The sequence below is a fragment of the Ostrea edulis genome, chromosome 6, assembly GCF_947568905.1.
Source record: "Ostrea edulis chromosome 6, xbOstEdul1.1, whole genome shotgun sequence".
In the NCBI taxonomy this organism is placed as follows: domain Eukaryota; kingdom Metazoa; phylum Mollusca; class Bivalvia; order Ostreida; family Ostreidae; genus Ostrea; species Ostrea edulis.
Window position 1 is genome coordinate 69,730,736 of NC_079169.1, and position 16,087 is coordinate 69,746,822.

The window sequence follows — 16,087 nt, forward strand, 5'->3', positions numbered from 1 at the left end:
TTTATTGTTTTGGGGTTTTAATGAAGGACAAGACCCCCTGCTAGTTTGGTTTTTATGTTTAAAGTTTTACATATTTTGATTAATGACTATTTACAAGATCTACAATCTCTTGTTACAATCTCTCGTTTCAATCTCGCGTTACAATCTCTTGTTGCTCAAACAGCAACACACGTGGAAGGTCCCCGGGGGAAACCCACGTGTCCAAGTGGGCGACCATCACACCCTTTCACGTACACTACTAGAAATGTACATGTCAGGTAATGGAATTCTTCTAATCTTATACAAACCACACCTGACCTTAAACCCTTACAGTGTCATTAAACTATTGATTTTCTGTACAGATGAGTAAAATGATGACATATGGTTGTATTGTACATTTAGATTGAAAACCAAACAACCATTTCTTTTCTTAGTGAAGCTTAATGATTCTTGAGATGCCATCTGTACATTTTCTACTTGTCAGATAATTATGTTGACTCGTCAGATCTTCATGTCAACTTGTCAGATCTTTATGTTGACTTGTCAGATATTTATGTTGACTTATCAGATCTTTATGTTGACTTATCAGATATTTATGTCAACTTGTCATATCTTTATGTCGACTTGTCAGATCCTTTTGTCAACTTGTCACTTAATCAGTGTTTAAAAATTCAACATGAAAATTTGTCTATGCCCAGTTTGTGCCATCAAATTGATAACATTTTTCTGAAAAGTCGACATGAAGATCTTAAAAGTCAACATAATTATCTGACAAGTCGACATCACTTTCCAGCAAGTCATCATAATTATCTGACAAGTCGACATAATCATCTGACAAGTAGACATGTTGACATGTCAGAAAATGCTGATTTGTTGGATAATTATATCGACTGGTCAGAAAATTATGTTGACTTGTCTGATATTATGATGAAGTAAATGTCAGTGGTATTGATATATGCATGCACACACTTTCATAACAAGATACAGAGTCATGGTGTTTATTTTCTGACAAGTTGACATAAATATCTGACAAGTCAACATAATTATCTGACAAGTGGGGGCAGAAATATATATGCCACCATAAATATGAATTGATTAAAACATATTGATTGATTAAATGTTTCTACGTCTCGTCAAGAATTTTTCACTATTGAGACATCACCAGCTGTAGGTGAAGAACCACAAATTTAGACCTATGCTTAGTGCTCAGGGCCGTAGCAGTACAGGTTTTTATACGCCCGTCTTAAGACGGGATGTATTATGGTATGGCGTTCATGTCCGACCGTCTGTTAGCTTTTTCGTGTCCAACCCGTAACTTAAATACTACAAGGCCTAGAATCATCAAACTTTGTAGATACATCTTGGGTAGAAGGTGTGTCGCACATTAAAACCAGGTCACTGTGACTTCTCATTAAGAAGATATGGCCATATATGGCAAAAACTTGTCCGGCTCATAACTTGAAAACTATTAGACCTAGAATCACCAAAATTGGTCAACTAATGCATCTTAGGTAGAAGGTGTGTCGCATCCTACTTTAAGGTCACTGTGACATTTAATTAAGGTGATATAAAAAAAAAATGTTTTAATGGGTACAATCTATACTGTTAACAATATGTGACGGGCGTATCATGTGCCGTGGCGGTGCACTTTAATTATCGTGCCAACGCCTGCCACGACGAGGGACCTCCGTTTTTAAGGTCATATCTGAAAGACCTGTGATTCTCACTTCTAAATGCAGAGCAAAGGAGCAATCACTACCTATTCTATAGTCTTACTAGGTTAGACATGGCCATGGCACGTGCGGGGCTTGAACTCAAGACTTCACGGTTACGAAGCAAACGCTTTACCACTGAGCTACCATGACTGCATGGTTTAAAAAAATGAACAAGTTACACAGAAAGAAAACAATGACGAGTTAGCGCTACAGGACACTAATGCTAATTGTACAGATATGATATAGGAAAATATATATTCCTTTGCATATTGTGAGAATGGACGTGTGAACTAATCCACAAAAATGAGCAAGACTTGAGTCGGTGCTACCAGACAATTGTTTATCTATACTTCTGCTCAAAGTATACCATATGGATATATAGGCATGTGTACATTTACATACATGTATGTATAAAGTTAGGATGGCAGAAAGAGAACCAACCTGATTAAAGTCAGATCTTTGATATGTTCCGTTATTGTTATGTCACTTAACACAAAACGCTATGATACAGACATGAGTTCGGAGCTAGAAAAGTTGCAAAATACATTTAACAGTAAAATGTTTAAAATAGGATGCCAACATGATACTACTGCCACCACTAAATGTCAGATAATTAACAATATGTCCAATTGTCAAATCTTTATGTCGACTTGTCAGAAATTTATGTCAACTTGTCAGATCTCGGAAAATAATCACCAAGACTAGGAACTCAGTATCTTGTTATTAAAGCATGTTAATGCCACTAACTGTCATCTACATGTACTTGTCATGATATCTGACAAGTCGACATAATTTTCTGACAAGTCAACATGTCAGATGGTACATGTATATGTTGACTTGTCAGATAATACTGACGACATGCTAGAAAGTGATGTCAACTTGTCAGATATTTATGTTGACTTTTCAGATCTTATGTCGACTTGGCAATATCTGTATCCATAACGGAAAAAACGTCCAGAAAACTGTTTGACCTACTATTAATCATAAAGTGGGTCAAGGACGAACCAATCTAGCTGAATAAATGCAAACTTCCTCCAAGAGGAAGCCCGGGACTAAATTTCAGGGCAATATCTGTATCCATGATAAAATAAAGTCCCGAAAATTGTGTGACCTACTTTTAACCTTAATGTAGGTCAAGGACGGACGGACGGAGAAATGCACACTGAACTTGTATTCCTGCGAGATGAAGCTTATGACTAAATTTCAAGGCGATATTGTGTACCCGTAACGAAAAAAAGTCCCGAAAACAACTGTTTGGGCTACCTATAGCCCTAAAGTAGGTCAAGGTGCACCAATCCAGCTGAAATATGCAACTCACTCGTCTTACATTTCTTGAGGGAGAAATTGTGACCAAGTTTCAAAGCCGTTACGGTAAAAAAAAAGTCCGAAAAACATGACCTTGGACAGCCGGACGCACGGACAGCGACATAACGACGGTGTATAATTATATTGCATCGGGTTCGTAGAGGCTTTTACCCATCGGGTTCGGGATCTGTGAAGGTGCCATTTTGCAGTTTCTGTTTCGAACTATGAATGTAATCAAAACAATGTACGTTTAGTAGGAAGCCAGCAACACAACTATTGTCATTAGCATGATTAGGTAAATTGCTTTTTACTTTCATTTCGAACAGGTGACTCTATGGCTAAAACGCGATTATCCCTCTTTAGCGAGAAATAAACATTACCATAAACAGGTGTTTTTTGGCGTCTTTATTGAAAATAATGGCAAATCCCGTGCAACCCCACGGGTGTTTTTCTCGGTTGTACGGGATATATTTATTTTCGCTAGAGAGGGATAATCGCGTTTTAGCGAGAATATCTCGCTATAGGGGAAGTGTTCCCAACCTGTTTAGCTAGATATCCTTTGTACAGTTGTAACTTACCCTGTTACCTGAACGATTATCAATCTTTTGTGATTAAGATTAGCACCATTATTATGTAATCGACATTGTCTTAACACGTTTCGAATGACTGCGCATGGGGTTAGATCCGCTCCCCCTACACAAGACGTAGTAGTCCGAAATATCTGACGTTTTCCTGACTTTTTTATGATTTTGATATTGACCATGCCAGGAAAATATCAAAACCATAAAAAAAAAGCCAGGAAAACATCAGATATTTCGGACTAAAGACATAGGTGTAGCCAACATTGAGTTGAATATGCATGTATTTACACACACAGCATATATAGGCCTACATCAATCCAATCTGAGAGGTTGCCTTTACACCTTGTTCAGTGGCCATAAATATGAGGTATCAGAGATATTTGTTAGATTGTTCTTCAGGAAGTCTTTCTTGAATAAAAGGAAAAGATCGGGTCCAGCACTGTTAGTTTACATGTATGTTATATGGAAAGAGAAGTAACTCTTGTAATGGATACTTTATCTCCCCCTAAGGGAGCTCTTCATATTGTTTATCTCCCCCTAAGGGAGCTCTTCATATTGGAAGTTAGATAGAGTGTTACAAGTGATACTGAATAAAGCATGGTCTAACAATGGTAGCAGAGCGTGGTTGAAAGGAAATTAGTGTATCATAGTGTCAAAAACAGTGTAAGGAAGTGTGACATTTAAGAACTATTCAGTAAGAATTCAGTGAATGTGAAAAAGTGCAAAACTTTGTGGACTAAGAAAATAGAATGTCAACAAAAATCAACCCCCCCTCTTATGACCCCAAAGTGAAAACTTATGAATTGTTAGCATGGAAAGAGGTCACAGAGTTAGATAAGAAGAAACAGGGAGTTGCTATAGCCTTGTCCCTTCCTGAAAATGATGAGTCCAGGATACGAGAAAAAGTGTTTGATCAGCTGAACTTGGAGGATCTTAAGGAAGAAACAGGTTTGAATACCTTGATTGAATTTTTGGACAAACATTTAGCGAAAGATGACTTAGCAGATAGCTTAGAGAAATTTGAAGATTTTGAAGACTTTAAAAGGTCTGATGGACAGTCTATTAATGAATACATATCCATTTTTGATGCCAAATACAGAAAAATCGAAAAGAAAAACATGAAGTTACCCTCTGAGATTTTAGCCTTCAAGTTACTCAGAAGATCACTGATAAGCAAAGAGGAAAGAATGATTGTATGAACTGGAATGAATTTTGAGAATAAAGAAACTCTTTATGAAGAAGCTAAGAAATCCCTGAAAAAATTCAAAGGTGAAACTTGTGGAAATGCACCCACTACATCAGTATCCATTAAACTTGAACCGGCATTCCTGGCAGAGAATGAGGAAGCACTGGTGGCAGCTGGATATGCGAGAATGCCAATGAAGGGTAACAAATTTAACAGAGGAGCTGGAAGAAATGAGCAGACGCGGGGAAGAGGATTTCAGAGTGGCCAGAGTAGAGGTTCATACCGTCAGCAAGGTGGGCAATCGCGTATAGGCAGTTCAGGCATTAAAAAGAGCATGAATCCATCAGGACCAGATGGAAATGTATTGACATGCAAATCTTGTGGGTCATTTAGACATATGATGGCAGCTTGTCCTCACAGTTGGGAAAACATGGCGAAAGTAAACACATGTTCAGCTGAAGAAGAAGAATTTGTGCTGTTTACAGGAAACCAACCAAAAGAGATAAGGCACTTGGGGATGGATGCCAGGAACTGTGCAGTTCTAGACAGTGCCTGCAGCAGTACAGTGTGTGGAAGTACATGGATCAACACGTACATCGATTCGCTTGATGAACTAGACAAGAATCTTCAAGTTTGGAGGGGGAACTCGTCTTAAATCTGAGGGAGAATATGCAATTCCAGCTCGTATAGCCGGGAAAGATGTTACGATAACAACTGATGTTGTTAATTCAGACATTCCATTACTGTTGTCAAGAACAGCTATGAAAACTGCTGGCGTGAAGCTGAACTTAGAAGATGACACAGCAGAGATCCTAGGAAAAACAATGAACCTTAATTTGACCTCTTCTGGACATTATTGTGTTCCCATAGATAAGGCAGAAATGATACCAGTTGAGGAAGTTTGCTCAGTCAGGATCGATGAGATAGACCCTAAGAAAAGGTATTTAACTCTTCTAAAACTGCACCGACAATTTGCCCACCCACCAAAGAAACGACTGGTATCACTTTTGAAGGATGCAGGAGCTTGGCGAGACAACTTCGGCCAGGATATTGAAAATATTGAGCAGAAGTGTGATGTATGCAAGACCTATGCTAGAACACCATCACGGCCTGTTGTTTCATTTCCAATGGCATCCCACTTTAATGAAAAGGTGGCTATGGACCTGAAGTACTGGAGAGGAAAGTGGATTTTGCACATGATTGACATGTGGTCCAGATATACAGTGTCTGTTTTTATCCAGAGGAAAAAGGCAACTGATGTCATCGATAAAATCATGTCTCATTGGATAGGAATATTTGGTGTCATGGGGGCAATTATGACAGATAATGGAGGGGAGTTCAACTCAGAAGAAACTCGAGAAGTGGCATCCATTTTGAATGTAAAGGTGCATACATCTGCAGGTGAAAGTCCATTTCAAAATGGATTGTGTGAAAGAGTGCACTCTGTAACTGACATGACAGACAAATTGCCAGCACTTGAGGGTTGTACATTGTGCGAGACATTTGCTAAACACCTTAATTTGTTGCACAGCACCAGACGAGCTTATACAGAGGCAGAAGCTGGTGAAAGAATTAGGCGAGCATTGAACAAAGTGAGAGCAGCTGAACAATTTTATGAAAATGGAGATATGGTATACTACAAACGTGAGGGCAGAGATAGATGGCTTGGACCAGGTAAAGTTGTGTTTCAAGATGGCAAGGTTGTTTTTATACGTCATGGTGGAGTTTTTCTCCGAGTGTCGCCCAATAGACTACAAAAACTATCAGAAAATTGTATACAAACAGAAGAGAAAGTTACAGATTCTGAAAATATTGAGAAGACACAACAACCAAGAAAAGCAAAGAGTGCAGTCTCTGAATACCTGATGGAAAGCAAAATAAATCACAGTCCAGTTTCACTAATTCAAAGCAATATTGCACTGAAAGCACATGACAGCATTCAATACAAGATGGGTTCAGAAGATGATAACTGGATTAAAGCTACAATCCTTGGCAGAGCAGGTAAAGCAACAGGAAATAACAGAAATTGGTATAATGTGCAAGATTTTGAGAGCAAAGAAGAAAAAAGCATAGACCTGGGCAGACTCTCTTGGGAAAGAATCAACCAAAATGATGAAAGTGTGCATTCTACAACATATGAAAATACAAGTTGTGACAATATAGCCCTAGCGAAACAAAATGAACTAGAAAAACTCAAAACCTTTGACACGTACACTGAAGTTGAAGATGAAGGGCAGAATAGATTATCAACAAGATGGGTCATCACTTCAAAGGAAGGACAAGTAAGAGCAAGACTTGTTGCACGTGGATTTGAGGAAGAATTTTGTATCCCTAGAGACAGTCCTACAGTCGGAAAAGGTGGTCTGAAGATATTTTTGACAATAACAGCAAGTAAATTATGGGATGTCAAAACCACAGACATAAAATCAGCCTTCTTGCAAGGAAAAACACTTGACAGAGATGTTTATCTTCAACCTCCAAAGGAAAGCATCACACCTGCTGGAACAATATGGAAGCTGAAACACTGCTTATATGGACTAAAAGATGGTGCAAGACAGTTTTATTTGAGCGTCAAAGAAGAACTTGATAAACTTGGTTTTGAGCAATGCAGTGTGGACCCAGCTCTATTCTGTTATAGAAAAGACAGGAAGCTTCATGGGATTATCTGCTCTCATGTTTATGATTTTCTCCATGCTGGGGATGAAGTTTTTGAGAGACAGATTTGCAAGTTTCGAGAGAGATTTTCTGCAGGAAAAGTAGCTGAATGCAAATTTCAGTACATTGGCTTCTATGTAAAGCAAGATCAAGAGGGGATAGTATTGGATCACACCAATTACATGGAAAAATTACAAAGTTTAGAGATTGACCCTCAGAGAGCAATTCAGAGGAAATGTCAGCTGAGTGGTGAAGAACAGACAGCATACAGACATATTATAGGACAGATCAACTGGGCAGTGCAGGGATCAAGACCAGACCTTGCATTCGAAATGATAGACATGAGTACTAAGCTGAGAACTGCAACTGTAGCAGATTTAACCAGAGCAGCAAAAACCATTAACAGGCTTAAAGACTTCAAAAGTGTTTTGAAATTCCCAACATTAGACCTCACCTCGTTGAAGATTATGACGTTTACTGATGCATCTCTAGGAAATCTTAATGAAGGAGTAGGAAGTACCCAAGGAGTCATAATCTGGATTATGGACAAACAAGGAAAATGCTGCCCCCTTTTCTGGCAGGCTAAAAAGATACGAAGAGTCGTCCGCTCCACTCTAGCTGCAGAGGCGCTTAGCCTACAGGAAGGACTGGAGGCAAGTTTTTACTATCGACACATGTTGGAGGAAATTTTAGGACTCCATAGAAAATCCATCGATATTTATGCATTTGTGGACAATAAAAGTGTCATAGATTCTGTGCATTCTACTAAACTTGTGGAAGACAAGAGACTTCGAATTGATATTGCAGCTTTGGCAGAATCAGTCGCGCAAGGGGAAGTACGGAAAATTCAGTGGTGCTCTGGACAAAAACAGTTGGCAAACTGCTTAACAAAGGCAGGGGCAGATGGTTTGTGTGTCTTGGAGATTCTACAAAGAGGACAAATGTTGTCGGACTTTGTACTTTAAAGTGACAATGTTACTGTTAATTCTAAAACTAGACAAACTTTAATTCTGAACTTTTATTTCATTTTGGTTAGGTTCAAATAAGCCTTAAGAAAAGGAAAGTATAATTAATGTTAGTTTACATGTATGTTATATGGAAAGAGAAGTAACTCTTGTAATGGATACTTTATCTCCCCCTAAGGGAGCTCTTCATATTGTTTATCTCCCCCTAAGGGAGCTCTTCATATTGGAAGTTAGATAGAGTGTTACAAGTGATACTGAATAAAGCATGGTCTAACAAGCACAATTAATTTTTATATTTATAAGGTACATGTTGAGTGTATGTATTGTTAGCCGAGTTGCGTTGCAAATCTCGGCTTTTAAATTGGTGAAGGATGGGCGTCCAGTCGGGCGGGTGGCGTCCACAATTAGCTTGTCCGGTCTACAACTTTCATACTTTTTGGTGCATCTTTGTGAGACTTGCATAACATGATCACATCCAAAAGAGGATGGTTCCTATTTATTTTGAGGTCAAAAGGTCAAGGTCTCTTTTCACTATATACTATAGATTTGAGCTTGCCTCTAACTTTTATACATGTACTTGCTGGTGCATGTTTATCAGACTTCAAATCCTGATGACATTCAAGATTCATGTTGCTTTTGAAGACCAAAGGTCAAGGTCATTATATCACACTAAATACCTATTGCGGCCATTCAAAGCTTCATACTTATAAACTATACTAAATATATGAATGCAAGCGTGCATAATTTTCCAAACTGCAACTCGGCCATACGTATCAAAGTTTTTTTTTTATTAAGCTTCATCTATACTCATAAATTAACAGATTTTGACAATAAACTCTGAAACACTTGCTCCAGAGTTACTGCTTGCACCTTTATATTGTTTCACGTGTGAGGTGAAGTCTGTAAGCTATAATAGAATCTTACTTGATTAGTAAATATTGTAAAATTAATTAAAAAACCTACTTTCATTTTCGATAAAGTACCCTGAAATAGCAAAAATTATCTGACAAATCGATGAATTTTTAATTATGATATTCATCTAATATTTTCGATGTTCTCAATTTTTTCCGTGATTATAGAAGTCAGTTACGACTTTTTGTGATAATATATTAACAGTTAATGATATGTACAAACACACGGATAAACACAAAAAAGTTTTTATTTTGGTTGAACATGTTTTGTGATGATACAGATCTTGAATAAGTTGAAAACTGTCTACAATATGTCAGAACTGTTCTGGGAAGTTCGACGGATTACGCCTTATAACTTTAAAGTTAAAACATTTTACCGAATATTAGGTTGTACACTACTTGACAATGTCCAAGAAATCGGGCCACTATTTATAATTTAGCACTTTTTTTGTAGGTCTTTCATTTAGTGCATTATGGTTATTATTGTGTTTGACGAGAGGAAACGACATGTATTAATAATTTTGCTTTTAAATTGTCGCACTCGACAAAAACTACCAATAACATAATAATTAAGGATTAGGCAGCTGGCATTGCCTATATAAGCCCTCTCCTTTAAGGTACAAGATTAAGTCTACATAATGATGTACATGAGAAATTACAATATTATAATTATCATTTATGTTACATAAGGAACATTTAATTTGGAGCTCCAAGTGACTTCATAAGGCCAATTCAACTTAATTAGTAGATTATCATCCAGGGTCAGCCAAAAGTATGGGGCGGGTGGGAGGATTTTTATTTTTATTTTCTGAGAAAAATATTAAAGACAAACGGTTTTTTTTTTCAACAGATGCGCATCATTTAATGCCAGGTGGATATCAATCTATGCTATTTTCACAGACGAATTCTAGGTTAAGCTTTAATTTCAAACAGAAACATACCTAACTTCTTCAAGATTTACGCCTGTAAGAACGCGAGAAATTAAGAAAACCATATATAGATCTATTTTCTTCATGTGGATTTTCACGTTGCTATACCGGAAATGTTATCAAGAAGTGTAAATACCGGAGTCGGAGATGAAAATATTCTGGAAATCGCAAGTTTCGCAAAATAAAAAAATTCAAGGCGGGCCAATTTTTGAGGGGCGGGTAGGGATGATAATCTATCAATTAAGTTGAATTGGCCTAATAATCAAATTTTATTTACTGTATATGATATCAATAAATATTACTAATACACGCAATTATTCAAAAATTGTTCTTAGATTCATTTGAATTAAAGATATAGTTTATTCAATTCATGCGTGCAACAATTCAAACATGCTTTAAAAAAGTCCTTCCTCTATGCAATATTACAATACATGTATTTAATTGTGATTTCCCACGCTTGTGCAGGATTTCACCTAGTAGTTTTCATAAAGCTATTTGAAATAGCTTGATTAAACCAGTTTAGATTAAATTTCTTTAAATGTATAATGGCATAGCCAAAAAGTTGCCTAATAATTTTTTAGGATATGCAGTGTTTTTGAACATTTTTGAGTTGCAAGGGTCATGGTGACCCTCATAGCCGCCAACCATGGTTTTGAGTCCAAACGCCCCCTGATGGAGAGAATCGATTAAAAGCACCTGTGGGTAACCGACGATGGGTGATCCTCTGTGGCTAAATTCTGGAAGTCAAAAGTTGTTTTTGAGGGTCACACTTTCTTTGAATATTAATTTAAAGCATTTAATTTTGATATACACTGTAAAGGTACACTACAGTACAGTGCTTTGTTCATGAAATGAATACATGATTTATCATATATACATTGAAGTTTCTATAAGTTACATGTCATCATATCCTGTGTCTCTTTGTCACACATATACATCATAAGGTATATATCTGATCAATATTAGAAGTTATAGGAATTAGATAATAAGGACCTTTTTACGCATTTTTGTCGCCGTTTAAAATTATTGATGTCAAGACACAGGAATCCGCAGTTTTATCTGTGAAAATCTACAATGTAAACAACAAGCACTGAACTTCATGAACACTTGTGTAGCTCAGTGGTTGTTGTTTATGTAGACTTTTACAGATGAAACTGCCGACTCCTGTAGTGGAGACTATTTGCATCCTCACCATGGACCGTAGTGAGTTACCTGTTACTATATGGTATATGTGCCTAGTGGGGGATTTAGCTCCCCCCCCCCCCCCCCCCCCCCATTTTTTTGCGACAAATTTACATGGCATTACTGGCATATATAGACGAAAACTCCAGATTTGACACACAAAATGGATGAGTATTTTTGCTAATACTAGACTTTCACATGTGTCCCTCCCTTTGGAAATCCTGGATCTGTCACTGGTTCTCATCAGTTCTCATGCTTTGTAAACTTATCTTACAAGGCAAAGTTTTTATTAATTTCATTGTATGAGATTGTCATACTGGCTGTAAGAAGTCGGACCAAAAACGGGGGGGGGGGGGGGGGGGGATATGCGAATTTGATAATTCTTCTTAAAATACCCAAGACATCTAGCAGACAAACTGTGCATATATATAGTCATGATGAACAATGAAGCCTTTTCTTATAGTATGAATTTCCTGGTCCCTGTGTCAGGTATCTTGGTGTTATGATAGGACTCTTTGGCTCACATAATAAAATGCAAATGTTCTTGACTTCAAACACCCAATTGAAGTGCTTACTGGTAGTAAAAAGGAAGAAAACTGTTTGGCAGAAATCTGTAGCAGGCATTGTACATATTACTTATAGCTGTTCATTCAGCTCTACAAAGATTGTTTGTTCTTTAGTAGGGGTGAAACGATGCATTGTGATGAGGCCTAATCGCGATGTAGAGGTCTCGATTCGATGTTCGATTTATTCCGGTTCTGTTTCGGTTCGATACGGTTCTAGAATCATAGCATACATTGCTTTTGATAACACGGTTTCTGATTGGCCAATGAAATTGAAAATTGCCCAATCATCATACGAGTAAACTTTGCCGTACCAAAATGGACACAGTCAAGTTGAAAAATGCACCCCCAATGTATAAATCCTGGGTATGGTGACAGTTCGGCTTTAAGACAAGTAATAAGAGTGTTGCTTTATGTTAAACGCGTTTATATTATGTAGAATTTATTTGCAGAGAGCAATAAATTCAATGAAACATAAAAAAATCTTAGCATTATAAAGAATTTGGTACATGCTATTGTATCGAATCGAAAATTATCGAATCGAGACTAAAGTATCGAATCAAATCGAAAAGGTACTGTATCGTTTCACCCCTATTCTTTAATATCACTGAGGCATCTTGTAGAGCTGTTCCATGAACAGATCTGTAGGTGACATTGACAGAGGCAGAGCTGAACTTCAGTTATTGATGTTTTTCTCTCTTGATCAGCTTTGACTTGACTTGTAAGTTTTATATTGTAGCAAGAGGTTTTTAGTAATCTTTGTGTTTTATGTTGTAGTAGTAAAAGACATGCATGGATAACTTTAAAGTATGTTTATTAAGTCATGAAAGAGTTTTAATGGTACTTAACCCAGTCAAGATAGTGTACATTTTTTAAAGTGTTGGTTTACCTCGATCTGCTTCTCTTTCTGAATAATGAATGCAGTGTCATGTGTTTGTACCAAATAAATATACATGAACTATGAACTGCATACATGATCTTACATTGCAAATGTAGAGCTTTCAGATTACATGCAATTTACTAGCGGATTGATCACAATGCATTTGTAGACGGAAAGGAATGAATATTTTATATTCATAAACATGTGTTCTGTACTAGATCACAAGGATATGTATATGTTAACAAAATCTCCTTTGCGAAGAGTCTGAGACAGACACAGTAATATTGTTAAGACTTGGAATATTCACCATGCTTTCTCATTGTCTATGCAGAGAATATTAGTATGTTGCTGCAGCTCCAGACGTGGTTTGACTGAGCGACCACTGCATAATACTGGTAACAATGGAGCTGGTATTTAAACATGTAAATGTAGAGGTGGACAAGAAGTTAATTTTGAACAATGTGAGTGGACTGGCCAGTCCTGGGGAGCTGCTGGCTGTCATGGGACCCAGTGGTGAGATACATTCTATGAAGTACATATATAATTTGTTTGCAAATTTAGGCTTGATGTTAGTCTCATTTTGTTTGATTTTACTCTGTGATTTTTTTTTTAAAAATTCAATATTTATATTTTGCTTCATTTGCAAAATGTGAGACTTGAAATTTAGCAGTCATTATAATTGATTAACAGAATTTCTTGTACAACAGAGGCATTAAAGTATACTTCAATATTATTTTACATTTAGATTGATTGATTGATTGAGTATTGTTTAACGTCCCTCTCAAGAATATTTCACTCATATGGAGACGTCACCACTGCCGGTGAAGGGCTGCAAAATTTAGGCCTATGCTTGGCACTTATGGCCATTGAGCAGGGAAGGATCTTTATTGTGACACACCTGCTGTGACACGGGACTTCGGTTTTTGTGGTCTCATCCGAAGGACCGCCCCATTTAGTCGCCTCTTGCAACAAGCAAGGGGATACTGAGGTCCTTATTCTAACCCAGACCCCCCACGGGATTTTTACATTTAGATGTCTTTATATAAAAAATCAGATTACATACATATCTTCAAATATAAGGGATAAAATTATGTTGAAACAGGTGCTGGAAAGTCCACCCTGCTGAACACCATAGCAGGTCGCATTCCTTTATCCTCAGGAACCATAACTGTGAATGGACACAGCATTACCAAAGACCTTAGGAGAAAACTATGTTATGTTTTACAGCAGGACATTTTCTTCTCCAGTCTTACACTCAGAGAAACATTGCAGGCAAGTCTTAAAATCATTTTATTGTGTTTATTTCACTTGGCTGTCATGTTTTTTTTATATGAGGCATGCTAGTGTAGGATGATGAAATGTTTTTCCATATGCTTAGAAATTATGTAGCAAAAACTTACCTTGCTATGCTGTGACCTTTACCTTGCTATGCTGTGACCTTTACTTTGCTATGCTGTGACCTTATTTTGCTGAAGTTATGAACTGCATTTCATATATACCGGTATCAGTGTGTATGTGTGTGGAATTTCATAGAAAACGAAAAACAGATTTGTTGTTTTTACATTTTTGTCACTTTTAAAGTGAGTTTTTATATGCCTGTCTTTAGATGGGATGTATTATTGTACAGCAATGTCGGTGCATTCTTTTGTCCATTTGTCTGTTTATAGTTTTCTGTTTCTATTTTCATTTCTCTGTCGATATTAAAAACTTGCTCGGTAGCTTCTTTTCGGGGTCACTCTAGCTCATCTTTTCGGGGTCACTCTAGCTCATCTTTTCGGGGTCACTCTAGCTCATGTTGCAGTTTGGATCCATTTCAGTCTTTCTTGCAGGAGTTTTGCCCCTTTATTTGAAAATTAAATGTTAGGTCTGACCACACAGGTACATGGGTTGTCTGTCTGATGCCTTCCATAGTTTTCAAGTTAGGACCTTCCTTATTTTACATAGTGAGTGTATTGGTATTGAAGGTATGCATATGACAAGGATTGTTATTTTCTTGAGAAAATTATAGGTACATGCCACAGCTTGATGATGACTGCAGACACTACCTTAAGTAAAGTTCAACAACTTTTTACCATGTTTGCTAATCAATATCATTAGAAAATAAACACTTTAATAAAAAAATCTGACATAAGGCCAAGTAAAATTAATTAGTAGATTATCATTCAAACTTCACAAAAAAATGGGGCGGGTGGGAGGATTTTATTTTTTATTTTTCGCCATGGTATTCTTGACCTCGAAAATGCCTTCTCTCATTGAGAAAAGGCTTTATAAATCATAATTATATGTGTATTTGGGTTTCTAAAAGGCAAAGTGAAACAAAGTATGTTTACGATACCGGACCGGACATAAAAATATCCGGAAATCGTAATTTTGAAAAATAAAAAAAATTGGGGCGGGGCGATTTTAGAGGGGCGGGTGGGAATGATAATCTACTAATTAATTTTACTTGGCCTAAGCTTGTGACAAGTGTATTATGCTCCAGTTCTGGTACTCGAGGTTTTTTTTTGGTGGGGGGGGGGGGGATAATCATAAATATATTTATGTGGAAACATGCTGAATAAGGGAATTAACAAAACTCATCAATGAAATTGTCAATTATGTACAGTTATTTTTTTTTGTTTTGTTTACAGTTCACAGCCAAAATAAGATTACCCGACAAAATGTCTAATGAGCAGATCACATCGAAGGTTGATGAAATAATCCAAGACTTGGATTTGACGAGATGTGTGGATACAAGTAAGTACAAACGAAAGATTAAAGAAAATAATTATCTAAAAAATTATGGTTATTTTCTTAACTTCCCAATCAATGTCTCTGTTGATGTGTCAAGTTACAGTGAATTCTCAAATTATTAGCACTCGATTCATCGCTATTTTTACTATACCACCCCTTTTTATCAGGAAGATTTTTCTGTAAGAATGCCAAAATCTGCGGCCCTGCTTCCAAAACAAACATGCATATTAGGGTGTCAGATATCTTGATATATATAGCACGAAAGGCTTGTGGTCAGTGAAGTTGTTAATTAGTTGTCACTGATCTCCTCAGTAGGCCTAATAGTCCAGATGATTTTTAATTTTATAATTCATTTATAGGGATTAATGTTCTTGTTGTTTTTATTTTTTTCTGGAAGAAATTTTGAAATTTAAGTAATGCATCTTCACAAAAGCAAGTGCTTCCAATTTCAGACAAAATGAATGTGTGTACCGATATACATTCAATCCTGCGAAATATGCTTG

At 36.9% G+C, this 16,087-nt stretch overlaps 1 protein-coding gene across 3 annotated transcripts in view; it reads left to right on the forward strand.

The window, feature by feature from the left end:
- Positions 1-3,175: 3,175 nt before the first annotated feature.
- The window catches only part of LOC125683804 (uncharacterized), a 36,961-nt gene continuing 24,049 nt past the window's right edge, over positions 3,176-16,087 (forward strand). The window contains exons 1-4 of one of the 3 annotated variants that reach the window (XM_048925274.2): positions 3,176-3,294; positions 13,183-13,364; positions 13,954-14,123; positions 15,482-15,587. In XM_048925274.2, the coding sequence (XP_048781231.1) occupies positions 13,253-13,364; positions 13,954-14,123; positions 15,482-15,587 (388 nt within the window). In that variant the 5' untranslated portion in view covers positions 3,176-3,294; positions 13,183-13,252. Of the gene's footprint in view, positions 3,295-4,388; positions 4,529-13,182; positions 13,365-13,953; positions 14,124-15,481; positions 15,588-16,087 lie in introns of those variants that run through there. The other 2 variants (XM_056140634.1, XM_048925273.2) reach the window with 2 other exon arrangements.